The sequence below is a fragment of the Neltuma alba genome, unplaced genomic scaffold (assembly GCF_004799145.2).
Source record: "Neltuma alba isolate B1F8T4 unplaced genomic scaffold, ASM479914v2 tig00011585_pilon, whole genome shotgun sequence".
Classification (NCBI taxonomy): Eukaryota; Viridiplantae; Streptophyta; class Magnoliopsida; order Fabales; family Fabaceae; genus Neltuma; species Neltuma alba.
The window spans coordinates 951,518-974,816 of record NW_021636238.1 but is presented as its reverse complement, the minus strand read 5'-3'; the positions used below and the strand labels follow the sequence as shown (position 1 = coordinate 974,816).

At 33.6% G+C, this 23,299-nt stretch overlaps 1 protein-coding gene across 1 annotated transcript; it reads left to right on the top strand.

Annotated features, from left to right (window-relative positions):
- Positions 1–13,784: 13,784 nt before the first annotated feature.
- Positions 13,785–16,509, top strand: LOC114715300 (receptor-like protein kinase FERONIA). The gene has a single exon (XM_028900099.1). The coding sequence runs from the start codon at positions 14,338–14,340 to the stop codon at positions 16,312–16,314; it is 1,977 nt and encodes a 658-aa protein (XP_028755932.1). The 5' UTR covers positions 13,785–14,337; the 3' UTR covers positions 16,315–16,509.
- The last annotated feature ends 6,790 nt before the right edge of the window (positions 16,510–23,299 follow it).

The following is a 23,299-nucleotide window of genomic DNA, read 5'->3' as shown; positions in this document are numbered from 1 at the left end:
CCATCAATCTTCTCTATCTCCTGTTAATTTTTTTCTAATTAAACAAGTACTTCAAACTCTTATGGTCACTGAAAATCTCAAACTATGAATTATAGAGATAGTGTCTCCACATCTTTAATACAAACACAACTGCTACTAACTCCAACTCATAAGTAGGATAGTTCTCGTGATGTGGTCTCAATTATCGAGAGGCATAAGCAACCATCCTACCATTTTGCATTAATACACATCCAAGACCCTTTTTAGATGCATTAATATATAATGCGAAAGCTTGAGTGGGGTCTGGAATCATAAATACCAATGTGGTGATCAACTTAATCTTTAAATTTTGAAAGGCTGCCTCACATTTCCCATTCTAAACAAATGGCTTGTCCTTCTTAGATAATCTAGTTAAAGGTATGGCTATATGTGAAAAGCCTTTCATGAATCTCCTGTTATAACCTGTCAATCCCAAGAATCTTCTTATTTTTGTTACACTTTGTGGTTTGTCTTATTTCTAAACTACATCAATCTTGATAAGGTCTACTAAACTCTTTCAACTGATACAACAAGGCCTAAAAATTTTACTTCTTTGAGCCAAAACTCACATTTAGGGAACTTTTCATAATATTTATGTTATCTCAATATCTGAAGCACAACTCTGAGGTACTCCCCATGCTCTTTCTTATCCTTAGAGTAGATAAGGATATCATCAATAAAAACTACTGCAAATTTGTCTAAATAGGGCCTAAAAATTCTGTTCATGTAATCCATAAAGATAGCTAGAGCATTTGTTAATACAAACAGCATAACAAGAAACTTGTATTGACCATATGTAGTTCTTAATATAGTTCTTGGGATATCGTCTACTCTAACCCTTAATTAATGGTAGCTTGACCTCAAGTCAAGGATATAGATGTGCCAGTCAATTGGTCAATTAGATCATTAATCCAAGGTAAAGGATATTTGTTTTTTATGGTTGCCTTATTCAATTAGCTGTAATCAACACATAATCTCATACTTTTGTCTTTTTTTTTCACAAAGAGCACAGGCGAGCCCTAAGGGATACACTAACCCTAATAAAGCCCTTCTCCATCAACTTCTCAGTCTGTTTCTTTAATTCTACTAATTCTAATAGAGACATCTGATATGGAACTTTAGAGATAGGCTTTGTATTGGGTGCAACATTGATAGAGAACTCAAGTTCTCTCTCTAAAGGCAATCCAGCTATCTCTCTCGGAAACACATCAGGGAATTCACTCACTACTACAATGCCGCCTACTCCTTCTTTAACTTCTACTTGAATAAAGAAGAACACCATATAGGCCTAACAACCTTTCAAATGCACCAAGCATATGTTGAAGATAAAAGTTGTGGCCCACTAGAACTCACTTAAGGGGCCGGAAGAGAAATGGTTTTTCTTTTACAATCAAGAATGGTATTATTTTTCGATAATCAATTCATTGTTACAATCAAATTGATACCTTTCATGGGTCAACACACAAGATCTATAGTAGAAGTCTTACCCTCCAATTCAATCATACAATTCAACTAAGCCTTGGAAGTTTTTACCGAGGCTCTCACTAATGTAGAAACATCCATATCAAATGACAAATCATATATATACAATTTCGAATAAGGCACACAACCATTAGATATAAATGAGTGTATTACACCAGAATTAAATAAAGCTTCAATTTCAAATCTCTAGAGTTTGAGAATACCTTTAATCAAATTCGATGTAACATTAACCTCCTGTTGTGACAACGTGAACACTCTACTAGGAACTATAGCTCTCGTATCATTTGCCCCTTATGAGCTATCCTCACAGAATCTAAAAATGAGGCCAAGTTTTCTGTACTTGAAGCAGATCATGCAACTCCCTTAATGCACCCTTCCAACTTGGCACACTTTTGATTATTAGTGGTGCTAGAGATAAGAGCTCTGGAGCCCCTATAGGAATTCTATGCCCCACTAAACTGATTTCTCAAAGATCCACTAAATTGGCTCCTCAAAGGTATACCAAATTGATTCCTTAAGAGCTGATTAAACCACTTCTTTGAGCTACTAAAATTAGGAGTTTTCTTCTTACTGATTCCCCTTGAAGGTCTCATGAATAGACCGGATCTAGTATAAGAGTCCTTCCTCTTCTTAGCTTCTTGCTCTCTCATTCTTTTGGCTATGATGTGTAATTTGATGTACATCTCCTCAAAATCCTCAGTCTCAAAGGATGGTTGTTAACTTTGGTCTAGCTTTCTGTTGGAATCTATCGGCCATCCATCTCAAGTTATGTTGTGTTTGAGGATAGGTGATATACTTGACTAACCTGATGAATCATGACACGAAGTCTTTTTCAGTCAAATTCCCTTGCTTGAGCCATAAAATTCTGCTTCTTGATCAACTCTGAGAGCACTAGGAAATAGTGTTGGAGGAGTTTTCATTTAAACTCCTCCCAAGTCATTTTTGTATTTCCAAAAGGCTTAATATTGTCCCACCACCTTCTTGATACCTTTTGTAATAGCTACTTTGCAACTTGTACTTTTTCTTGAGGGTTGCAAATCACTATTCTAAAGATTGTCTCTACCCTTTCAATCCACTCTTCAGTCTCAGACAGATTCAGCATGCCCTCAAATATGAGAGGATTAAACTTTCTAAAACTTTGCCAAAAAAGAGTGATACATGCAAGATTGTGCTAAGAATGTGCACCATTGTTACCTCTTGATTTAGTGCCTCTAAGGATATCACCTCCTGGCTAGTCATCACTAGGAGCTTCATCAGTAATAAGGCCATTTTCCTCTTGATGACTATCACGTTGACCTTTTATTGCAACCAACTCGCTCTTATATCTCTTCATTCTCCAATCAATGCTCACAACATAATCTTATCACTATTGCAAAATACCATTATTATCTTCGTGAGAATGAGCATCTTGAGATGAAACTAGGGTAGAGGTAGTCCTTCTAATGGTCACCATTTTTCTCTCCTATGTAGGACACCACAAGGACACTGAGTAAGCTAAACAACACAACTAAAACAAACTTTAAATCTAAATAAAGGAAAGTGCACATTTTACCATTTCTATATTTTCATGACCTCTAACAAGATTAAAGATTTCAAATTTTTTGAACAAAATATGTCACACAATAGTAAAACAAAAAGTCATAAAATATTATGACTCTGATACCAAAAATATAAAAACTCAAAAATATATACCATTTTTTTTTTGCCAACAAAAATATATACCATATACTTAACAAAAGTACTTCATAAATAGTCCATAAGTAGTTTTAGTGTTTAAATCAACAAAAAAAAGCATGGCCATGTCCAAACAACTGAATATATCATAGTTTCAAAATAAATCCTTAAAGTACCTTAACAGAATAAATGAAGACGTATTGGGGTCATGGCAAATAAAATAAACATAACATGTGCTCAAAGAGTGCAAAAGAGACTTCATGGCTCACTCCATTCATGTCTCCTCTTACTTCCTACTAGATCCATCACCTAAAAATATTAATAGAAGGGATGGGATTTAACATCTCAATAATAATGAAATCCCTAACATATACAATCTAAACACACGCATATATCTATTATTAAAACTAGATATTAGTATATATTTATATACATCAAGTGTCACCATTTTACCAAAAATTATCATTAAATCAACAACATGATCAATCCATGTTCATTTACAAATTGCATTTCACAACAATAAATGCATTATGCAGCCTCCTTTATATCACCATCCATTCTTATTCTGATGATTAGAGTTATAGGCTAACACATAGCCCAACCAAAACTAATCCATTTGACTAGATTGTCTCAAGCTCACCAGTACTTAAAATATGCCCAGCCAAAAGTATAGAGTCCAAGTCCAGACTATGGCTTCCCTCCTTAAAAGGGCAAAACTAAGGAGGTGTCATATGTCCCACAACTCTAATGAAATCCATGCTAAAGGAAAACATGATAGAAGGGGCCTTGACAAATGCCATCTACTATGCACTGAGTAATGGCATACCACGTGGTAATTAAATAACATACAAATCTCTTTATGACCTCAGCCTATCACAAATGCATATGCCATGATAATTAATGGTATAACAGAATATCTCAACCAATATACTTATGTTCCACTACTAAAACAAGAATCAAAATCCAATACAAATCATCAACAGTATAATTCTTTATATTTCAATCATTATAACTATCAAAATATTTAATTATTACAAATATTACTTGACATTTCATACTAAAATAATTAATTTGCAAGATATCTAAAAACAATAACATCTACAAATAATTCATAAGTATATGAAAGAAATTTCAGAGCTGCCTACTACTCTTTAGCTTATAGATAGTCACACAAAGTTATGCCAAAGCTCTTAATGGGAGTATGCAATAATGAGGAGGAGAGCAGCGGCGAAAAGCAAGAGGTGAAGAGAAATAGAAGAAATTATAGGGAAGAGGTTTAGAGTTAGGTTTACTTTTTATTAGTTATAAAATAATAAAATAATATCTTTTTTCCCCTAACTAAAATAGTAATAGTAATAATTTTTTCACATATACCTAAAACAATTATTTTATGAAAATATTTCCCTTTTCATACATCTATTTATGTGCTTGTTTTCTTTATTACTTATTTTATTATTTATAATTATTATGTTTTGTAGAGTAATAATTTATTATTATCATTATTTTTTTAACACCCTTTCAAAATCATTTTATTCTTTAGTTATATATCCTAAGCCATAATTATCACTTAATCCCAAAATAAATAAATTGATGATGTTACATAATTCAAACGATTTATTGGAAAAAAATCAAATTTGAAAAAGAAATCTCAAATAAATAAAACATAAAATAACTAAAAATAAACTAATTTGTGGCTCTTAAGCATCGTAACTCTTGATAAGTCCCTTTTAGTCTCTTTAGTAATTAGATTTTCATTCCCCACTTTTTAAAAAGATTTGCCCTCGAATCATGACTTATATCACAAGAATAGAAAATAATGCTATATAAGAAAAAGATTAGTAGATAAAATTAATGCCCTTTTAGCATCTCTTTTCTTTTCTTTTGTTTTTTTTTTAAAGATAAGCTGACACTTTTCCTCCTATCTTTTGCATTAACCTCACTACTCTACTTTCCCCTCATTTGAAAGCTCTCCCTATGTTGAGTTGATCTTCATAAGATTTGCCAAAAAATATAGGAGAATTTACAACCTCAAAATATATTTGTTTTGGTGTGAACGGACAACTCGGTGATTCACAACAAAAAACCCTTGAGGAGAGATAATGAATGAACTCTTGCAAATAGAGTTCTTCCTCTAGTGGATGATCCTACTTGTACATGTAGGTTTCAGATCCTCTTAACGACAGCGTCTTTCGGCATCCCTCAGCATCGCATCATGGTCCATTAGATTGATCTAAGAGCTCACAATATGTTACATCATCATGCCATTAAAAACTAAAAATAAATATGACTTATGCTATAAAATTGCTAAGTAGCTTTAAAGTATTTTTAAAAAAAAATTTAGAGTGACACACCTAATATCTTGGACCTACTTATTTTAACTATAGAGTTTATTAGGAGTTCAGATATAAATTGAGTCAGATAGGACCATAAAAATAGCAAAGCTCAGATAGGAACACAAAAATAGCAAAGCTCTGCCATCTAGTATTTTAATTAAAAATTAAAAAAATAATACTTGCTATAGTTTTAATTTGGTATAGTTTTGAAACTCTTTATGGTCCTACGATTTGTGTTAGATTGAATTGAGATGAATCTTTTAGTTTAAATTGGATAAGTCCGAAAACCTATGTATAAATATTTGGTGTTTAAGTTTTTTCATCCTTTATGGTTATCTAAGTCACTTCTCATAACTCTTCTAGTTGAAATGAGGTTGGCGAAAAAAATTGGATATTATGCTAAAAAATCTTCAAAAATAATTCAAAGCCGGTAAAAAATTTTGCAAGACGATTAAGATTTATTTTTACTTTTTAATAGCATAATTATGTGGCAGAATTTGAGCTGTTAGATTAACTTCAATGGATGTGATATGGATGCTAATAGACGCTGAGGGAAGGGGACACTGAGAGCATCCTCTTCCGTCCATGTAGATATAGGTAAGGCGACTTCTAGGAATGTCAATAGCAACCTCATCACCACCACATGCAACGGCTCCATCAACTGCCTCATCAACGGTTGCGACTTGGATGATAGTGCCAAGCTCCAGATGATGATGAACTCTCACATAGCGCTCTGCGAAGTTAGGATGGCAGCGACTAAGAGTACAACCTGTTGTGATTTTGTTTTTAAATAAAAAAATTCAGGTGAGTTGAATTACATGTCTCTGGACTCAAAAGATATTTATAGAGATAACTACAAATTGCCCATCAAAAGCTCTTACATTGATGGCAAAATTTTAACTCACAACTTCACAACTTTATAGATTATAAATCAATTCTTTACCAGTTAGGCCAATCATTAGCAGTCTACTATAAAGTGCCCTCCAAGTGCCAAATGCACAGATACCGCCTACCTTGGCCCATCAAATAGAAAAAGTATAGATCAACAGTGCAACGATTTCAACCAAGTTCTTATAGTTTAAATATTATGTGAATGGTTTTATTGTTTATATATTTCATTGCCTATGATTTCCTTTGTTCTTTTGTAGGTGTGTTTGTATGTGTATCGCTTTGTTGACGGTAAAAATAATTATGAATTTCCAGTTGCATGGAAGGTAATATAGTAAATTTTGGCAATAGTTTACAGTGAAATTTATACAGTTTCATAGCAGTGTAAACTTTAAATTTCCAACTGATAATTTTTAAATTCGTATTATCATTACTTAATATTTTATCTTTTACCAGTTTTCTATAGAAATATTAAAAAAAAAATTTGTACACCTACAATTTCAGTTTTTTGATTCAATTTTTTTTCATTTGATTTTATTTGATATACCAAATCACTTTTACTAATTATATTTAGTAACATTTTATAAATAATTACATAATATTAAGCGTAAAAGGACAAAACTTCAGTCCATTTCCTTATATCCACGAGATTTGATTCTTGAAAAAGTTGTAAAAAAAAAATCTTTACAATTAAAAAATTTCATACAGAGACCTATTTATAAAAATTGTTGTCAATTGCTTATTAATTGTTTTAAAACCAATACTAATATTACAACAGGTCCCTATTTGTAATTTGTCAATTGCTAAAGTCTTTTTTTGCGATTTACTAAAAAGATATTTGGATAAGATCAAAATCATAGTTTCAAAATGGTATACGAAGTAAATATGTAGAGAAGTTTTTCTCGATGTATGAAAAAGTGCTTCTGAAAAGTGGTTATTGGTTTATCTAAACACCCCCCAAATCGCTTTTGGTTGCTTAGCTACTCATCTTTTTTTTAAAAAAAAAAAAACTTGTAAACTTGAAGCTTTTTTTTTTTTTTTGGCTAAGACCATTCAATCATCTCACATATACAAATTACACTTACCAAATCTAAAAATAAAATAGAAAATATCGCAAATAACTAAATTAGAGAGAAGTATGCGGTAATCAAACATAATATAAAATTTTAAAAAAATAGACATAGACACTAGGTCAGATCAAACTATCTAATCTAAAGAGTTAGTCCGAAACCCAGTTAGACTTGATATCCAATCCGGTCCAACCTAGTCTATTTTTTATGGGTTGGAATAAACTGGTTTCATCTGATCGGCCCACGTTTTGCCTAGACTGTCTTTTTTTAATAGCTCTTTCATTAAAAAAAAAAAATCATGCGTTCAGTTTTAACTGGAGAATTTGACTATATGAAAGTAAACAAATTGACCTATGTTTTTCCCTAAAAGAACAACAGGTGGCATTTGGTATAGAAAATATAATCAAATGGAAGAAATTGAATTAAAAAAAGCTAATTTTGTAGGCATAAAATATATACATCAAGATGACTTTTTTTTTTGACATTTTCATCACTAATTAAGTGATCAATTCTTCTATCAGGATTGGCAAAAAAATCAGCAACATCTAAATGAGTAACATCCATGTTGCCATAATCAGAATCACCTTCTTTTCCAAGAAAATTTGTTTCCACATTTGGTTCTTTGTCTTTATTTTTATTTTTATTCTTATCTTTCAATGATTCTTGGTAAAAGTCAACTAAATGTTTTGGCGTACGATAGGTACGATACCGATGACCCTTGCTACCATAATGATAACAAAGATTTTTAACATGATTATTATTTCCACTAGATTCTTTTTGGCGATTCTCATTATTATTTGCCCACTTCTAGTGGAAATGACCACCTCCACGGCTACGGCCACGTCCATGTCCACGTCCACGACCATGGCTACGAGTTGATTCACTTGCCATTGCATTTGCTTCTGGGAAGGGAGTGGAGCCAGTAGGACGGGATTCATGATTCCTCATTAAAAGTTCACTATTTTGCTTTGTCACAAGCAGGCAAGAAATTAATTCAGAAGATTTTTTGAAACATTTCTCAAGGTATTGCTGCTGCAGGAGCATATTGGATGCATGAAATGTGGAGAATTTTTTTTAAACATATTTTCATCAGTAATCTTTTCTCCACATAATTTTAGTTGAGAACTGATTCTACACATTGCAGAATTATATTCTCAATCACAGATTTAAAGTCTTGTAAATGTAAATGCATCCAGTCATAACGAGTTTTAGGAAGGATTATAGTTTCTGGTGGTCATACCTCTCCTTTAAATTGTTCCAAATAACAAGTGGATTTTTTATAGTCAAATATTCAATCTTAAGCCCCTCATACAAATGGTGACGTAAAAAAATCATGACTTTGGCTTTATCTTGGTTGGATGCTTGGTTGTTTTTTTTAATTGTGTCTCCTAGACCATTGGGATTTAGATGGATTTCTGCATTTAATATCCATGATAAATAATTCTTTCCAGTAGTGTCAAGAGCCACAAACTCAAATTTCATGAGATTCGGCATGATAATACTATTATATAAAAGTCAATTGGAAATTAATATTACGAGAATGGAATAGTTATAAAACAAATCAATATGAATAAGAGAATGGAATAGTTATGAAACAAATCAATATGAATAAGAGAATGGAATAGTTATGAAACAAATCAGTACAAAAGTAATATAGAAATTTACCTTGCGATTGATTAACCTTACTGCAACACCTTCCGATTACAAGAGCACTTCGTGCTGATAACGTCTTATGAAATAGAACCAAAATGAAACCATAAAAGTAGAAAGATGAAGACAAGAGAATAAGAGAACTTTTGTAATTCTTCACTTGTACTACAACACAAATGACGTGTCCTATTTATAGGTATAGTCTTATACATATGTTACAATTATCCTTAAATAACAAATACTTGATAATCAATCCCATGAATGTGAATGGATGTGAGTTACAAAAGTGAATGAATAGTGAGAGTTATGAATAGTAGAAAAGTAATAGATTATGGAGATAGTAGAAGTTACTTAGAGAAGATGAAAAGGAAGGGTAAATAGACATCTACTTGCTATTCATAACATCAATATCAATTATTGTTAAACGCCAACCACAACTTTGATGTCCAACTTGTTTGAAGCATAGCAACCATGGAAAGATAAAAAATAATAATTAGTAAAAATTCAAAAAGTACTTTTACCAGAAAAAAAAAGAGAGCAAAAAGTAGATGAAGGGCGGCGAGTGGCTAGACGAGCCCACTTGGGCGGCCCCACCCTCATCGTCTTGCCTCAACGCCCATCCTTTTCACTGCAACACAAATACATGGTTACAGAAACTCCGGGGGGTGTGAGATATCATCGAATTCATTTTCCGACGATGCCAAGTGATCGGAGAACACAAAGGACACAACTATCACCCAAAAATTAGGCTTGATGCGGAAATTGATCGGTCGTATTAAATCCGTGTGCTACAGAAATTACTTCTAATCACAATCTCTTATTATTTTATCACAGGTGCGATTCATTATTATTCTTTCTCACGATATACAGAAAGTGGTAAAAACCCAGAATTACATGTACAGGGGAACCGAAAGCGTTAAAACAGAGGAACAAACACCATCAGATCACAATTTTTAATCAAATCACAAGACACTGACTAATTTCTCAGCAATTTCGAGTGTAATCGCCGCATTTTTGTCTCGGAGCGCCTCCATTTGCAGTGGGAAGGCAGGTTCGGTATCCTTGTGTTTGAGGGCAATCCACAGAAGCCTGCTCGCGGTTCGGTGTTCTCCCAGTGATAGACCTGCTGACATCGTAAAGCATCCTTGCTGCGTGAGAATTCATCTGGAACTCGCCGACCACGTCCACTTCATCGCCGATGAGGCAGTCGCCGGAGCCGCACTGGCGGTGAAGCTGTGGTTGAGGTTCCCTGAGGTTGCTCTGCTCACATCTGCGTGAACCAGTAGGACCATCAGCATGATGAAGATAAGTGAGAGTGTCTTCTTCATTTTTGCTGTTCGAGAGCTCTGTCTGTTGCGTGAGTATTGTTTATTCACACGCCATGGTCGTTTATTAAAGCACGGACGTCAAGACGACTTGTTGAAAAGTAAACCACGGAGACCAAGTGTTTTCTAATAAATAAATAAATGAATAAATATTTTGTTTTTTCGTTGTTTATATTTATTATGTTAAATTTTTAATTACATATAGTTATGTGTTCTAATTTTTAAAATATTACAATTAAACTATAAATTCATATAACACTAAAAGACAAATAATCATGTGTGATTGGAGACCTTAAGATAATGAAAATAAGAGATATAATGTAAGTCCTTCTTTTTATATTTGTAAAATATTTAAATTTATTAACTTAAATTAATTTTAAGCTAAATAATTAATTTCACTATTTTATGCAAAAATAATTTTATAAAAGATTAAGTTAAGCTTTTATCATTCTTTATTTGATTTTTCCTTCTAATTTTATCTTTGGTGGGAAAACTCTATGAGGACAAAGGTGCAGTGGGATGTATCTAATTCAAGGGGATGGCAATGAAACTAAAGACTGACGGGAAGGTACTGAAGCGGTGGTGAAAAGGGTCCGTATTTGGTACTTATCAAGCAATGGGTGCTTATCACTTGATGAATAGTTTGGACTGTCTAGATCTAATTTGGACGGTCCAAATTAAATATTTTTAAATAATTATTTTAAAATAAAAAATTATTTTTTTAAAAAATGATAATTAAGAAATTATTTTTATTTTTTATCCCATACCTATTAAAATAATTATTTTAAAAAAATAAAAATTAAATTAAATCTGGACTGTCCAGATTGGATCTGAACGGTTCAGATCTGATAAGCACTAGGTGCTCATCAAAACTGATGAGAATTCAATGCAAATCCTACTGAAGTTGTCATTCGCTACTGTAGAAGATTCACTGGCTGTGTAGTGATTCAAATGCTAAGAATATCAGCTACTATTCTTGAAAGAATTTGGAATTGATTTTAATTGTTCTTCCATCAGTTCAAAACATCTAATTCTTTTTAATTATTTTAAGTATTGATTCTTCTAAATAATTTTAGTTTAGATTTGTCTGTAAAAGACTAATCTATAATTATATAAATATTTAGATAATAATAATAAAAAAGAAGGGCGGCTTAAAAGGGCTGATCTTTTTATTTCTTAGCCCTAATGGGTTAATTCTTTTAAGCCCATTTTTTTAATCTTTTAAAATAAAAACCCAGCCCTTCACTTAAAAAAGCTTAAACCGACTGAATTGATGAGTTTGACTCGTTTTCACAGCTCTACTGGCAAGTCATATGCTATGTCCATCAATTAAATACAACGCACACTTCACCACTAGAAAAGAAAAGTTCTTTCTTAAACCGCATTATCTACCCATTCATGCTGCGACAGTATAAAAAATGTGACCAATAATATTTTTATAAATATCGATGCAACTTTCATATCGATTCTTTACATGCACCATCGGATGTTCATGATGCCGGTTGACCTCATGATAAACCCGTAAAAACAAATGACCCTCCCCACTTGACAAAAACAACGGGAAAAAAAAAGGGACACTTTCAGTCCCGGCTATTCATAGGGCTCGGCCGCGGACAAGCTATACAACCTTAAAATATATAATTATATACTCCTCCGGTCCTTATTATAAAACCCAATTTGACTTTTTATTTGGTCCTAATTATAAGACCCAATCCATTTTGTCTCTTATATTTATGCATTTTTTTCCAAGATAATCCTTCTAATAATGATAGTTTTAGCCAATATACTTAATTAGCAAGGATATTTTAGGAATGACAACACTTATTTATTATAAATAACCAACTTAAATTACTTCCTTAATTTCCTCAAATAAGTCAATTGGGTCTTATAATTAGGACCGGAGGAGTATTATAATATATAGTGGAATATCAATATATTATATTATATTTCAATACCAAAAATAAAAAATAGAAAAGCATATTTCAAGTACATATTAATATTTATTGTGAAGCACTTTTTTTTAATAGATCGGAAAGAATATTGCTAAGTAATCTTAAATCTCTAGTTGTTTCAGAAGATCTGTAATATCATTGGCTTAGCTGTGCATAAATAACTTATTTAATTTCACCAATTTCTTGCCACTTAAAGTGCCTTTTTATTAATATAAGAATTGATTCCTATACTATTTACCATCAAGATTCATTTTTGTTATTATCCTTTTCCATTATTCTCAAACATTATAAGTCGTCATCAATGATTGGCTTCATTGGTGGTTAATTTTCATATTTGATACTATGGCCATTTCGAACAATGAACAAAAAAATTATACTGGATAAAATAGTACCAAACATCCTGATTTTATTTTTCAGATGCACTAAGCACTATAATTTTTTTCGTAGTACAATTTTATTCATGATATTTAAATTTGACGCAATCTCATCGTTTTTTAAAATTTATTTTAAATACCTATTTTCCTTTTGTTGATATTAACGGTTAAAACTAATAATTTTTGTGTCTTTTATAAAATGATTAACAACTTTTATATAATGTAACCAAATTACAGTCACATCAAAAAACTAAAGCATGAGTTAGAGTGCACCAAACATTTAATAGATTGTGGGTAAAATTGTTCTACTAAAAGAATTAGAATGTTAGGTATATTTGAGAAATATCATCACAATGTTAAGAGAACCTTTATCTAATTATAAATTTAAAAGATAAAATGAATTAAATTTTTACATTTCGTTAAAAAAAAAAAAATTTAACTAGCTCCTACAGGTATAAAATCCAAACACTGCAGATTAAAATTAACCAAAAGTGAATAATGAGGATTGAGGAGAAAGTATGCTGTGATGGACAAAAGCATGGAGTGGTTCCCCTCAATTGTTGCTCCGTCACATAGACCGCTTATGAGACTCCTCACCTGTTAGTGGTCCACGTGGCATGAACAGTAGAATGAGTCAACGGTCGATGTTTTATTGTGTAGACTTTGAACGTTTACTCTCCCGAGAAGCTTCCTCGCAAGCGGCTACTAGCATCCGTGAACCCAACTCCTATAAAGCTACTAGCATCCGTGAACCCAACTCCTATAAAGCGGGAACTGATTTCTGCTAATTGAACTACAAAATTTACTTACATCAAAACCTGACTTGGGGATGTTTAGTAACCTTTAAACTATAGTTTTAAAAGTATTTTTTTGACAAAACGAGATAAATTCCTTCATATATTTATTTCATAAACCGTAAAAACACTTTTGAAACTATAGTTCGGTTTCTATCCAATCACCGTCTTCGTCTACCTCTTCCAGAGATGAGCCTCGGTAATTATACTACTTCTGCATCATTAAGGACCATCTTCTTCCTCCTCCTCTGTTTTTCCCACCTTTTCCTTTCCACACTTGCTTCTTTGTACACCCCCGTTGATCTATTCAGCATTAACTGTGGCTGTTCCGGCAACTCATCGGGAAATGACCGGACATGGACCGGAGATATCGACTCAAAGTTCTTATCAAAACAAGACGAATCTGTTGCAGTCACAGCACTTACTCAATCTCCTTCTGCTCAACAAGTCCCTCACACCACAGCTCGTCTATCTCGCTCCCAATTCTCCTATTCATTCCCTGTGTCTCCAGGCCAGAAATTCATCCGCCTCTTCTTCTACCCAGCTTCTTACCCAGGTTTTAACCGTTCTGATGCCTTCTTCACTGTCAAATCTGGTGGGTTCATACTCCTTCAGGATTTCAATGCTTCGGTCACAGCTGATTCGAACCATGAAGATACCATCCTCAGGGAATATTGTGTCAACGTTGGCGATGGTGGGAATCTCAACTTAACTTTCACTCCAAATTCAACAAACCCACAATCATATGCATTTGTTAATGGGATCGAGATAGTATCCATGCCTGATTATCTCTATTACACCAAAGCTGATAGCCCTGGATTCAATTTAATTGGTGCGCAGGTCATGTTTTACATTCCCACCAACGTTGCTCTCCAGACAAAGTACCGGCTTAATGTCGGTGGGTGCGAAATCTCAGATACGGATGACACAGGAATGCTCCGATCTTGGGACTTCGATGACAGTTTTCTAGTAAGTCATTGTCAATTACCTGCTGATTTTGAGGGTGAGAGAAGACCCCTGATATTCACTAAAGTTCCTAATTACACAGTACCTGAGCGAGTCTACCGAACAGAACGTAATATGGGGATGAACAAAACTTTGAACAAGAGCACTAACCTTACTTGGGAGTTTCCTGTCGATTCAGGCTTTACCTACATGCTGAGACTCCATTTTTGTGAGCTTACTCCAGGTATCAACGATTCCTACAACAGAATGTTTGATATTTACATAGCCGACCAGTTAGCTGAGGAGGGTGCGAATGTGTTAAAATGGGCAAAGGGAAAAGCAGTTCCGGTATATAAAGACTATGCCGTAATTGTCCCAGGTGATGCAAAACCAGCTAATCTTTCACTCAAAATGCATCCTGTCTCGGGATCGATGACTGAGTACAGTGATGCATTCTTGAACGGACTTGAGATTTTCAAAATCAGTGATCGAAATCTCGCCGGACCCAACTCTTATCTTCCTCCTCCTCCACCACCCAATTCTAATGAGCTACCCCGAGAAAATCAGAGAAGAAGAAGAAGCAAGATAATTGGGGTCGTGGTTTGCACTGCAGCTTTCGTCGCCGTTTTGGTTCTCATTGTTGCTTTCTGCCTCATTACTCGCGGGATGAACGTCAAGTCGAGCGATTATGGAATTTTCAAGCGCTTTCAATTATTTACCACCAAATCAGTGAATATTATTACCAGCGGCTCAATTGTACGGACGGAATTGTGCCATCACTCTCCCATCGTTGAGATCAGAGCCGCCACCAACAACTTCGATGAACTCTTCCTCATCGGAGTCGGAGGATTCGGCAACGTCTACAAAGGTTACATTAACGACGGTCAAACTCCGGTGGCAATCAAACGACTCAAACAAGGGTCGCAACAAGGGCTCCACGAGTTCCGAACTGAGATTGAAATGCTCTCCCAGCTTCGTCACAATCACTTAGTCTCTCTCATTGGCTACTGCAACGATGGCAACGAAATGATCCTCGTCTATGAGTTCATGGCTCGTGGGACCCTCCGTGACCATCTTTACAATTCTAACAACCATCCCCTTTCCTGGAAGCAGAGGTTGAAAATTTGCCAGGGTGCAGCGCAAGGACTACATTATCTTCATACAGGTGCGATACGAAATATCATTCATCGTGACGTGAAGACGACGAACATTTTACTTGACGAAAAATGGGTGGCTAAGTTTTCTGACTTTGGATTATCGAAAATAGGACCCACTGGGATGTCCAAGTCCCACATTTCCACAGTGGTGAAAGGAAGCATTGGTTATTTGGATCCAGAATACTATAAACGCCAAAGGTTGACTCTGAAGTCTGATGTTTATTCGTTTGGTGTGGTTTTACTCGAAGTATTGTGTGGGAGGCCACCTTTCTTACGTACTGTGGAGAAGGAGAAGGCAAGCTTAGTAGAATGGGTCAGCAAATGCCATCGCGAGGGTGTGATTTGTGAAACTGTTGATTCGTTCATAACAGAAAGTATCAGACCAGAGAGCCTTAAAGCGTTCAGCGACATGGCGTTAAAATGTTTGGAAGATGACCCAAATGAACGACCATCGATGAGTGAAGTTGAGTGGGGCCTAGAATTCGCGTTGCAGCTACAAGAAAGTGCAGAGGAAACTGGAGATGAAGGAAAACGCGAGGAAGAAAGGGCTCTGTTAACAGAAGTTACTGATGTGGAAGAAAGACATGAAGTTGGTTTCGATAATGTAGAAATCAGCTTTGCTCTCTGGAATGATGTTAAAAGTCAAGTTTAATCGAAATATATGTGACAGAGGAAAGACAAATGATATTGAATTACACTGCCCACAATAAATTGGGAAGTTTTTTACAAAGCAATAATTGTTATTTTTGTCATTTTGCTAGAATTAGATTCAAATTTGAAATTACAATTGTTATTCCTTTTAAAATTGCTCCCTTGTTAAATTGACTAAGGCACTGGTTCCTTTATACTTCGTTTGATCATATAAAATTAGTATATTCTCGATTTTATATATTACATTGTTATATGGGAAATAAAATAACCTTTATGAATTACTAAATTATTTGTTAACTTAGTAATCAACTTTAATGATAAATTAATATTCTCCCATTGTCATATACTGGACTCAAAATTGTCAACTGATGAGAATCTATCTTCAATTCATTATAAAGCATGAAGCATATGTGTGTGTAATAGTTATATAGAACAATAATGGGTGTGTGGTAATAGTAATATAGGAAACACATGTTTTATCGAAGCAATGGTGCGAAGTTATTTAAAAAAGCTTGAAGTAGCAAATTTCTTAGTCTCGAAAGTTCTCCTAATTTTTGATTGGTTCTCAGAGATTTGTTCTAGCTGGATTTATACTAGTTTCGACTGGTCTCCTCTCATTTAACGTGTCTTGATTCATCTTTGACGTGTTAATTAAATAAGTCGTCCAAAGTGCTTCACACTATCTATGTCTTAATTAACACACCGTGGAAAAATACTAACAAATTAGTTAATGTTTGGAGCAAAATATGACACACATTTAACACGATTGTCATTTGGACTGATGAGTTAATCTACTCAAGTGTATGGAAAATCTAGAATTCTTACTATAAAGCTTAAAAGAGTTTTTCTTTTCAATCTTTAATACATATATTAAGTGCTAATGTGTTAATCTGTGCATGGTTGAGTTTCTAAATATTACGAACTTATCTCGTCAACATGCTAGATCTTCTGCCTAACATGTTGATCATTCATATGAGTTTCAATCTGATCACTCCACAAAAAGTTTACCTTGGGTTCTTAATATAAGGGGTAGATAACTAATTTCTAAATATTAAGAACATTAATTAAGTTTGTTGTCTGTAATAATTAGATGTTGTCATGTGCATTGAAATTACCTTTTGGTGAAAACTCTTTAACATCTGTAATCACTGTATAGATTATTGAGGAAAAAATAGATAAATATTGGAAACAATGTGGATTGAGATCCTATATTTATGACTAAATTAAATCTTCAACTAACTCTTATTTTAAGGATAAGAGATAATATAATTTATGAATCATGTTATTCTAGTTCTAAAGAACGAACTAAGCAAATTATGCTAATGCATTAAACATCTGAGGAGAATAACTTATACATACTCTAAAAAACTTCAACTATGTTAGCATTGATGTTTTAATATGTTATCCATATTGTCCAAAGCAAAGTTCCAATACTCCTGTGTCTAATGTGCTAAGCCTTTTTGGCAAACGCATCATCTATCATATTTTTAACTCTAACGAGTTAGTCTCCATGACAAACATTACATTAACAAGCTTCAAAGTTCAGTATTCCAAAATGATAATATATTGATTAACATCTAAATCTTTAATACATCAAGTAGTCAGAAATGCTCTCCAACGACTAAACATGATTAGTTTCTAACAGCAACATACATCTAGTTCTTTCTAACAGTTATTTCACATATTGGTTTATAAACATGCCACTCTAAACAAGTTTAAAGTGCAAGGAAAAGAGAGGAAATATGAGAAAAAGTTGAGATGATTGAATTCATATTTATATATTCTCTATCATGAAACCATTCCCCTCGAGCCACCAATTATTATTCTCTCATCCCACTCTTTATGAGAGTTTTCATGAGTAATTTGTGTAACTACAAGGAAGAGTGTTCCCTTGGGATTAAGGGAAAGATTGACCTTGAAAAAAATTTGTAGTGATGCCTTACATGTACGAATCAAACATAGACTAATTTGTAGTGTCCAGATCAAACTTATGTGGTATATAATGGAAAATACCAGAAGATTTTTTGGGAACTAGACATAGACTAAGTTTTATAGTTTGGATACTCTCTTCTTTTATATTTTTATCAATTCTAGCATAATTATTCATATTAATTTTTGTATTACTCACTTATTTGTTCTTGCACTTATAGTTATTAAAAGGTTTTTTTGTTACGCACCACAGAGAGAGAGAGAGAGAGAGAGAGTCACGTGTGTATTATTTCCTCAACAGAACATAGAGATTACAATAAAGGGATATTCATAGGCTAATAATCCCTCACTAACAATCAACCAGTTATACACCGTCTATAACTGAAATGGACATGTGCTAAAACTAATGTAATTAACTCATATCATTTACACCCCACCTAAAGAATATTCTTGTCTACAAGGATGATGTTGGATGGTGGAGCAGAACAGTCAAATGCATAAATTGTTGTTTGAGGAAGGAAAGATCCTCCCAAGTGTTTTTAAGTCTGCTTTGATTCCAATGAACTAGAACTTGAGTAACAAGCAATGAACCACACTTGACAAGCTTATGGTGAAGAATACACTCAGGTTTAAGAGAAAATTGACTCTCAGCATCTATCATAGGCAATGAAGTAGCAACTGGAAGGACTTACTAACACATTTCTTCAACAATGAAACATGAAAAATTGGATGCACTTTTGTTTCAAGAGGAAGTTTAGGTTCAAGCAACCTTCCCAACTCGTTTAATGACTTCAAATGGTCCAAAATGCCAGGCGGCAAGCTTATGTAATGTAGAATTGTAAATTACATTTTTGCAAAAAGGGTGAAGCTTAAGATAAACAATGTCTCCATTGAAAATTCCTTTTCAATATGGTGTTTATTGACTCGCTGGAACATGCAGTGCTGAGCTTTCAAGAGTCTGTCTTTTAACACCTGAATGGTTGTCTCAGGTGATGTGCATAAGTGATCAACAAGATCATTTGATGAATCTCTAGGTAGAAAACGTAAATGAATTGGTAGAGGGATGCCATAAACCGCCTCAAATGGAGTCATGCCTATAAAAGAATGGTAGGTAGTATTATACCATAGTTTAGCTACAGAAAGCCAATGAACCTATTGCTTTGAAAAGTCACCAGTCATACACCTTAAATAACATTCAAGGCAGCAATTCAAAACCTCAGCTCGGCCATCTCACTGTGCATGATAGGTTGAAGAGTAATTCAACTTAACACCATAGAGCTGAAAGGGTTCCTTCCAAAATTTTCCTCAAAAAGAGGATCACGATCAGTCATAATGGACTTGGGAAACTCGTGAAGTTTTTTGACAATGTTATCAAGAAAGAGGCAAGCTACATCTGACACTAAAAGTAGATGTTTAAGTAGCATGAAATGTGCAGCTTTGTTAAGTCTGTCAATAACTGTCAAAATGATTATTTTAGAATATGTAAGAGGCAAGCCACTAAAAAAATTCATAGAAAGCTTAGACCACACATGATCTGGGATAGATAAAGCTTATAATAACCCAAGTAAAGCAACATGTTTAGATTTAAAATGCTGACAAGTAGAAGATGAACTAATAAACCCCTTCACATCATGCTACATTCCTTTCCAATAAAAAACAAAGACAAGCCTTCTATAAGTAGCAATGGTGCCAAAGTGTCCTCCCATGGGATTTGAATGAAAGAAAGAAAGCAAGTCATGTCATAATGAGTGATCAATGCCCACTACCAATTTTCCATTTCACTTCAACAACTGTTGCTACCATGTATACTTGGGGCGAGAAGTAGGATCTAGCTCTAAATCTTTAATAATTGGCTGACATGATCATCAATAACCCATGTTTGTTTCACTTTAGTATGTAATTCAGTTGTAGGAACTGATATTGTAGCCGATGGAACATCAAATTAGCAACAAAAGACATCCATGACTTTATTGTCTTTTCTTTTAGCATACTTAATCTCATAAGTCAATCCTCATGTACAACTTTATTGAGTAACTTAAATTGATCCAGCAACATTAATTTTTGCTTTAACAAGTGCTTCAAAGGTAAATGATCTGTCTTGATAGTAAAAACAGAGTCAGCCAAGGAAGATCTCTATTGCTGTAAGCAAATATAATTGCCATAAGTTTAGTTTATAAGCAAATAGTGATTGTTTTTGGGGACTAAGAGGCTTGCTAGCAAAAGCAATTGGATGGCCTTGCTGTGTAACAATAGCGTCTAAGTTTTCAGTTAACCTATATCTAAGGAGTTTTGTTCCAATTAGACATGATTAAACTCCATGGCGATGGTGTGCAAGTCCAAACGATGCTCAAGATGACGAATCTGTATACCAAATCTTGTTTCAACATAATGGCGGTGTGATCGGAAAGTCAACTCTAATACCAAATTGTTATGCAGCACACACAAATAGGAGTATGTGTGTATTATTTCCCCAACATAACATAGAGATTACAATTAAGGGATATTTATAGGCTAACAATCTCTTACTAACACTCAATCAGTTATACAATCTGTAGCTGAAATGGGACATGTGGTGAAACTAATGCAACTGACTCATACCAACCTTTCTTAAGTTACAAAATTTTTTATTAATTACCAAGTTCACCTGCTCTTTGAGTTCCAAGTTAATCTAATATAAATAATTGATGATAATATTTGACTAAAATGTATTTCAAATAATTTTAGAACATCTCAAAATGTTTACAAAAAATTTGAGTCCAATATCAGCTCAACCTCTCTTAACCTGGAGTCTACAACTTTTCTACCCTTAAGTTTATCAATCTTCAATCTAGGTAAAATTGCAAAAAAAATAAAAAAAAGACTTTGAAAATTACAAAATCCCAGATAATAAATTCTCACAAAAAATTTTTATTATTTGCAAATCAATTCTTGTCAAAACGAGTTAAAGTACTATCATGATTCCTAATATGAGATTTTACAATATTCACAATCTTTTTTTTTGGTTTGCAATTATCCCTTTAATAAACGGGCTTGCAATTTTTCTAATATATACTCTAGATTTAATCTTGCATTTTGTTTAAAAATTATTGATTAAAAATTTTAAATTTAGACCCTTAAATTTTTTTTAATGGTTTAGATCTCATCATAATGATGAGCGCTGCGTCCTAGATATCATCGGGGTTTTATTAATTTCATTGATAACCAAAAGAAAATTGCATTTGGTTCCAATCCTGCTGTCCTTCACTCCTATTTTCCATGTTTTAATTTTTTTTGGATAAGTTTCCATGCTTTTAATTTCCATCCTTCTTCTTTCAAAACAAAAAACCCTTTTTAACCTGACCAAAAAAAAAAAAGGTTGACTTCTGCCTCCACGCTTTCATTTTATTTTAATTCCAGTCTCCCATTAACCTTGATTGAACCTCCACGGATCCCCCTCCACCTCCGTCAGTCAATTCACACCCCTCAATCAATTATCTATATCCAGATTCTTCCGGCTTTAAAACAAACCAGACCCCGACCGTTTATTTTTAATTAATATTATTTCCGGTTATTAATATAAAAGGCTGTTTAATTTTTATTTTGATTTTAAATATAAGACCTCAATTTACTTTGTCTTCTATATTTAATCTATTTTTTTCAAAATAATTCTTACAATAATGATAGTTTTAGCCAAATACACTTGATTAGTAAGGATATTTTAAAAAAGATAACACTTATTGATTATAAATAACTAACTTAATTAGTTTTATTAATTTATTCATATTAGTCAACTAGTTTTGTTTATATTAAGGACTGGAGTTAGTACCCATTTATGCTTGGACCTTCATGTCTCCCCTCACCCATGGTTTCTTTTTTGGGTTAATCCGAATAATCCACTACCTTTTACTCTTTTTGTTATTAATATAAGATCTAATTAATAAATTAAAAAATTAATGTTGATTCTGTATGTGAAACCTATATTATATGTTTGTTAATTTTATTCTAAATAAATTGATTGATATTCTTTCAATAATAATTAGTAGGTGAGGGAGGGAAGAGAATTAAAGAAAATACTTATAATATTTAAAAGAAATATGTTATATTAATTAATTTAATTAATATTATTAATTTACTCAAATTAGTTAATTAGATACTAATTAAAAGAAGTATATATTTTCTACTGCGCAACTCACGCTTAGCCAGTAGCCACTACACCCTTCGTAAATGTTCCAACTCACAATTAACTCACCCTTTTTAAAAAAATTAAGAACAGTGTTTGAGTGTTAATGGGTTGTACGTCGCCAACAAAAAGTCCATTACTATTTCCATTGGTTTCTTTCGTCCTTTGTTTTTTTTTTTTTTTTTTTTTCCTTTTAATCCACCACTCTCTATAGCATCCAGCCAACCTTTTTTGATTCATCACCGCATCCCGTGTTTTGTCTCCTTTACGTTCATCCGCATCCATTGTCACTCCACGCGATTCTCTTTCCAATTCACGTTCTTATCCCCATCATTAAGCTCCTCAGTTCTGTCTCCTTCTTCTCAGTTCGTCTCCTCCATTGAAGTCGTCGCCATTGATGGGATTCATTGCAAGCTTGATCACGCTCTTGAAGAAAGCTAAGGCTAAGCATCTTCAACTTCTAGGAGAGTGCGATGGATGGCTATAGTCAATGCATTGAAGGGTATGTCTCTTTCCTACTTTAATTTCCCATTCAATTCAATCCAAGACCAAACAGGCTCACTTTTTTTTTTTCCTCCCTGGCCTATCATGGCCGTTCAAAATAACCATTTATTTTTATAATTTTCTTATTGTCTATTATCCATTTTTCCAATCCCCTACGGCTGGCACCCATTGTTGATCAGGTCAAGTGTACTGTTTCAGTGCTTTGTTCTTTTGCGTAGACTTGAGCGTTTACCATCGGGCGGCTTCCAGGAAACTACTACCGTTCAGGGCAATTACAGGTGCTAATCTTCTTTTTATTTCTATTTTGGCTCTGTCGAATTTACCTCCATGAGGACCAAACTTCGTCTTCTTCGTCCAAACATGAGCTTCAATCGTACGACTTCTGTGTCGTCAT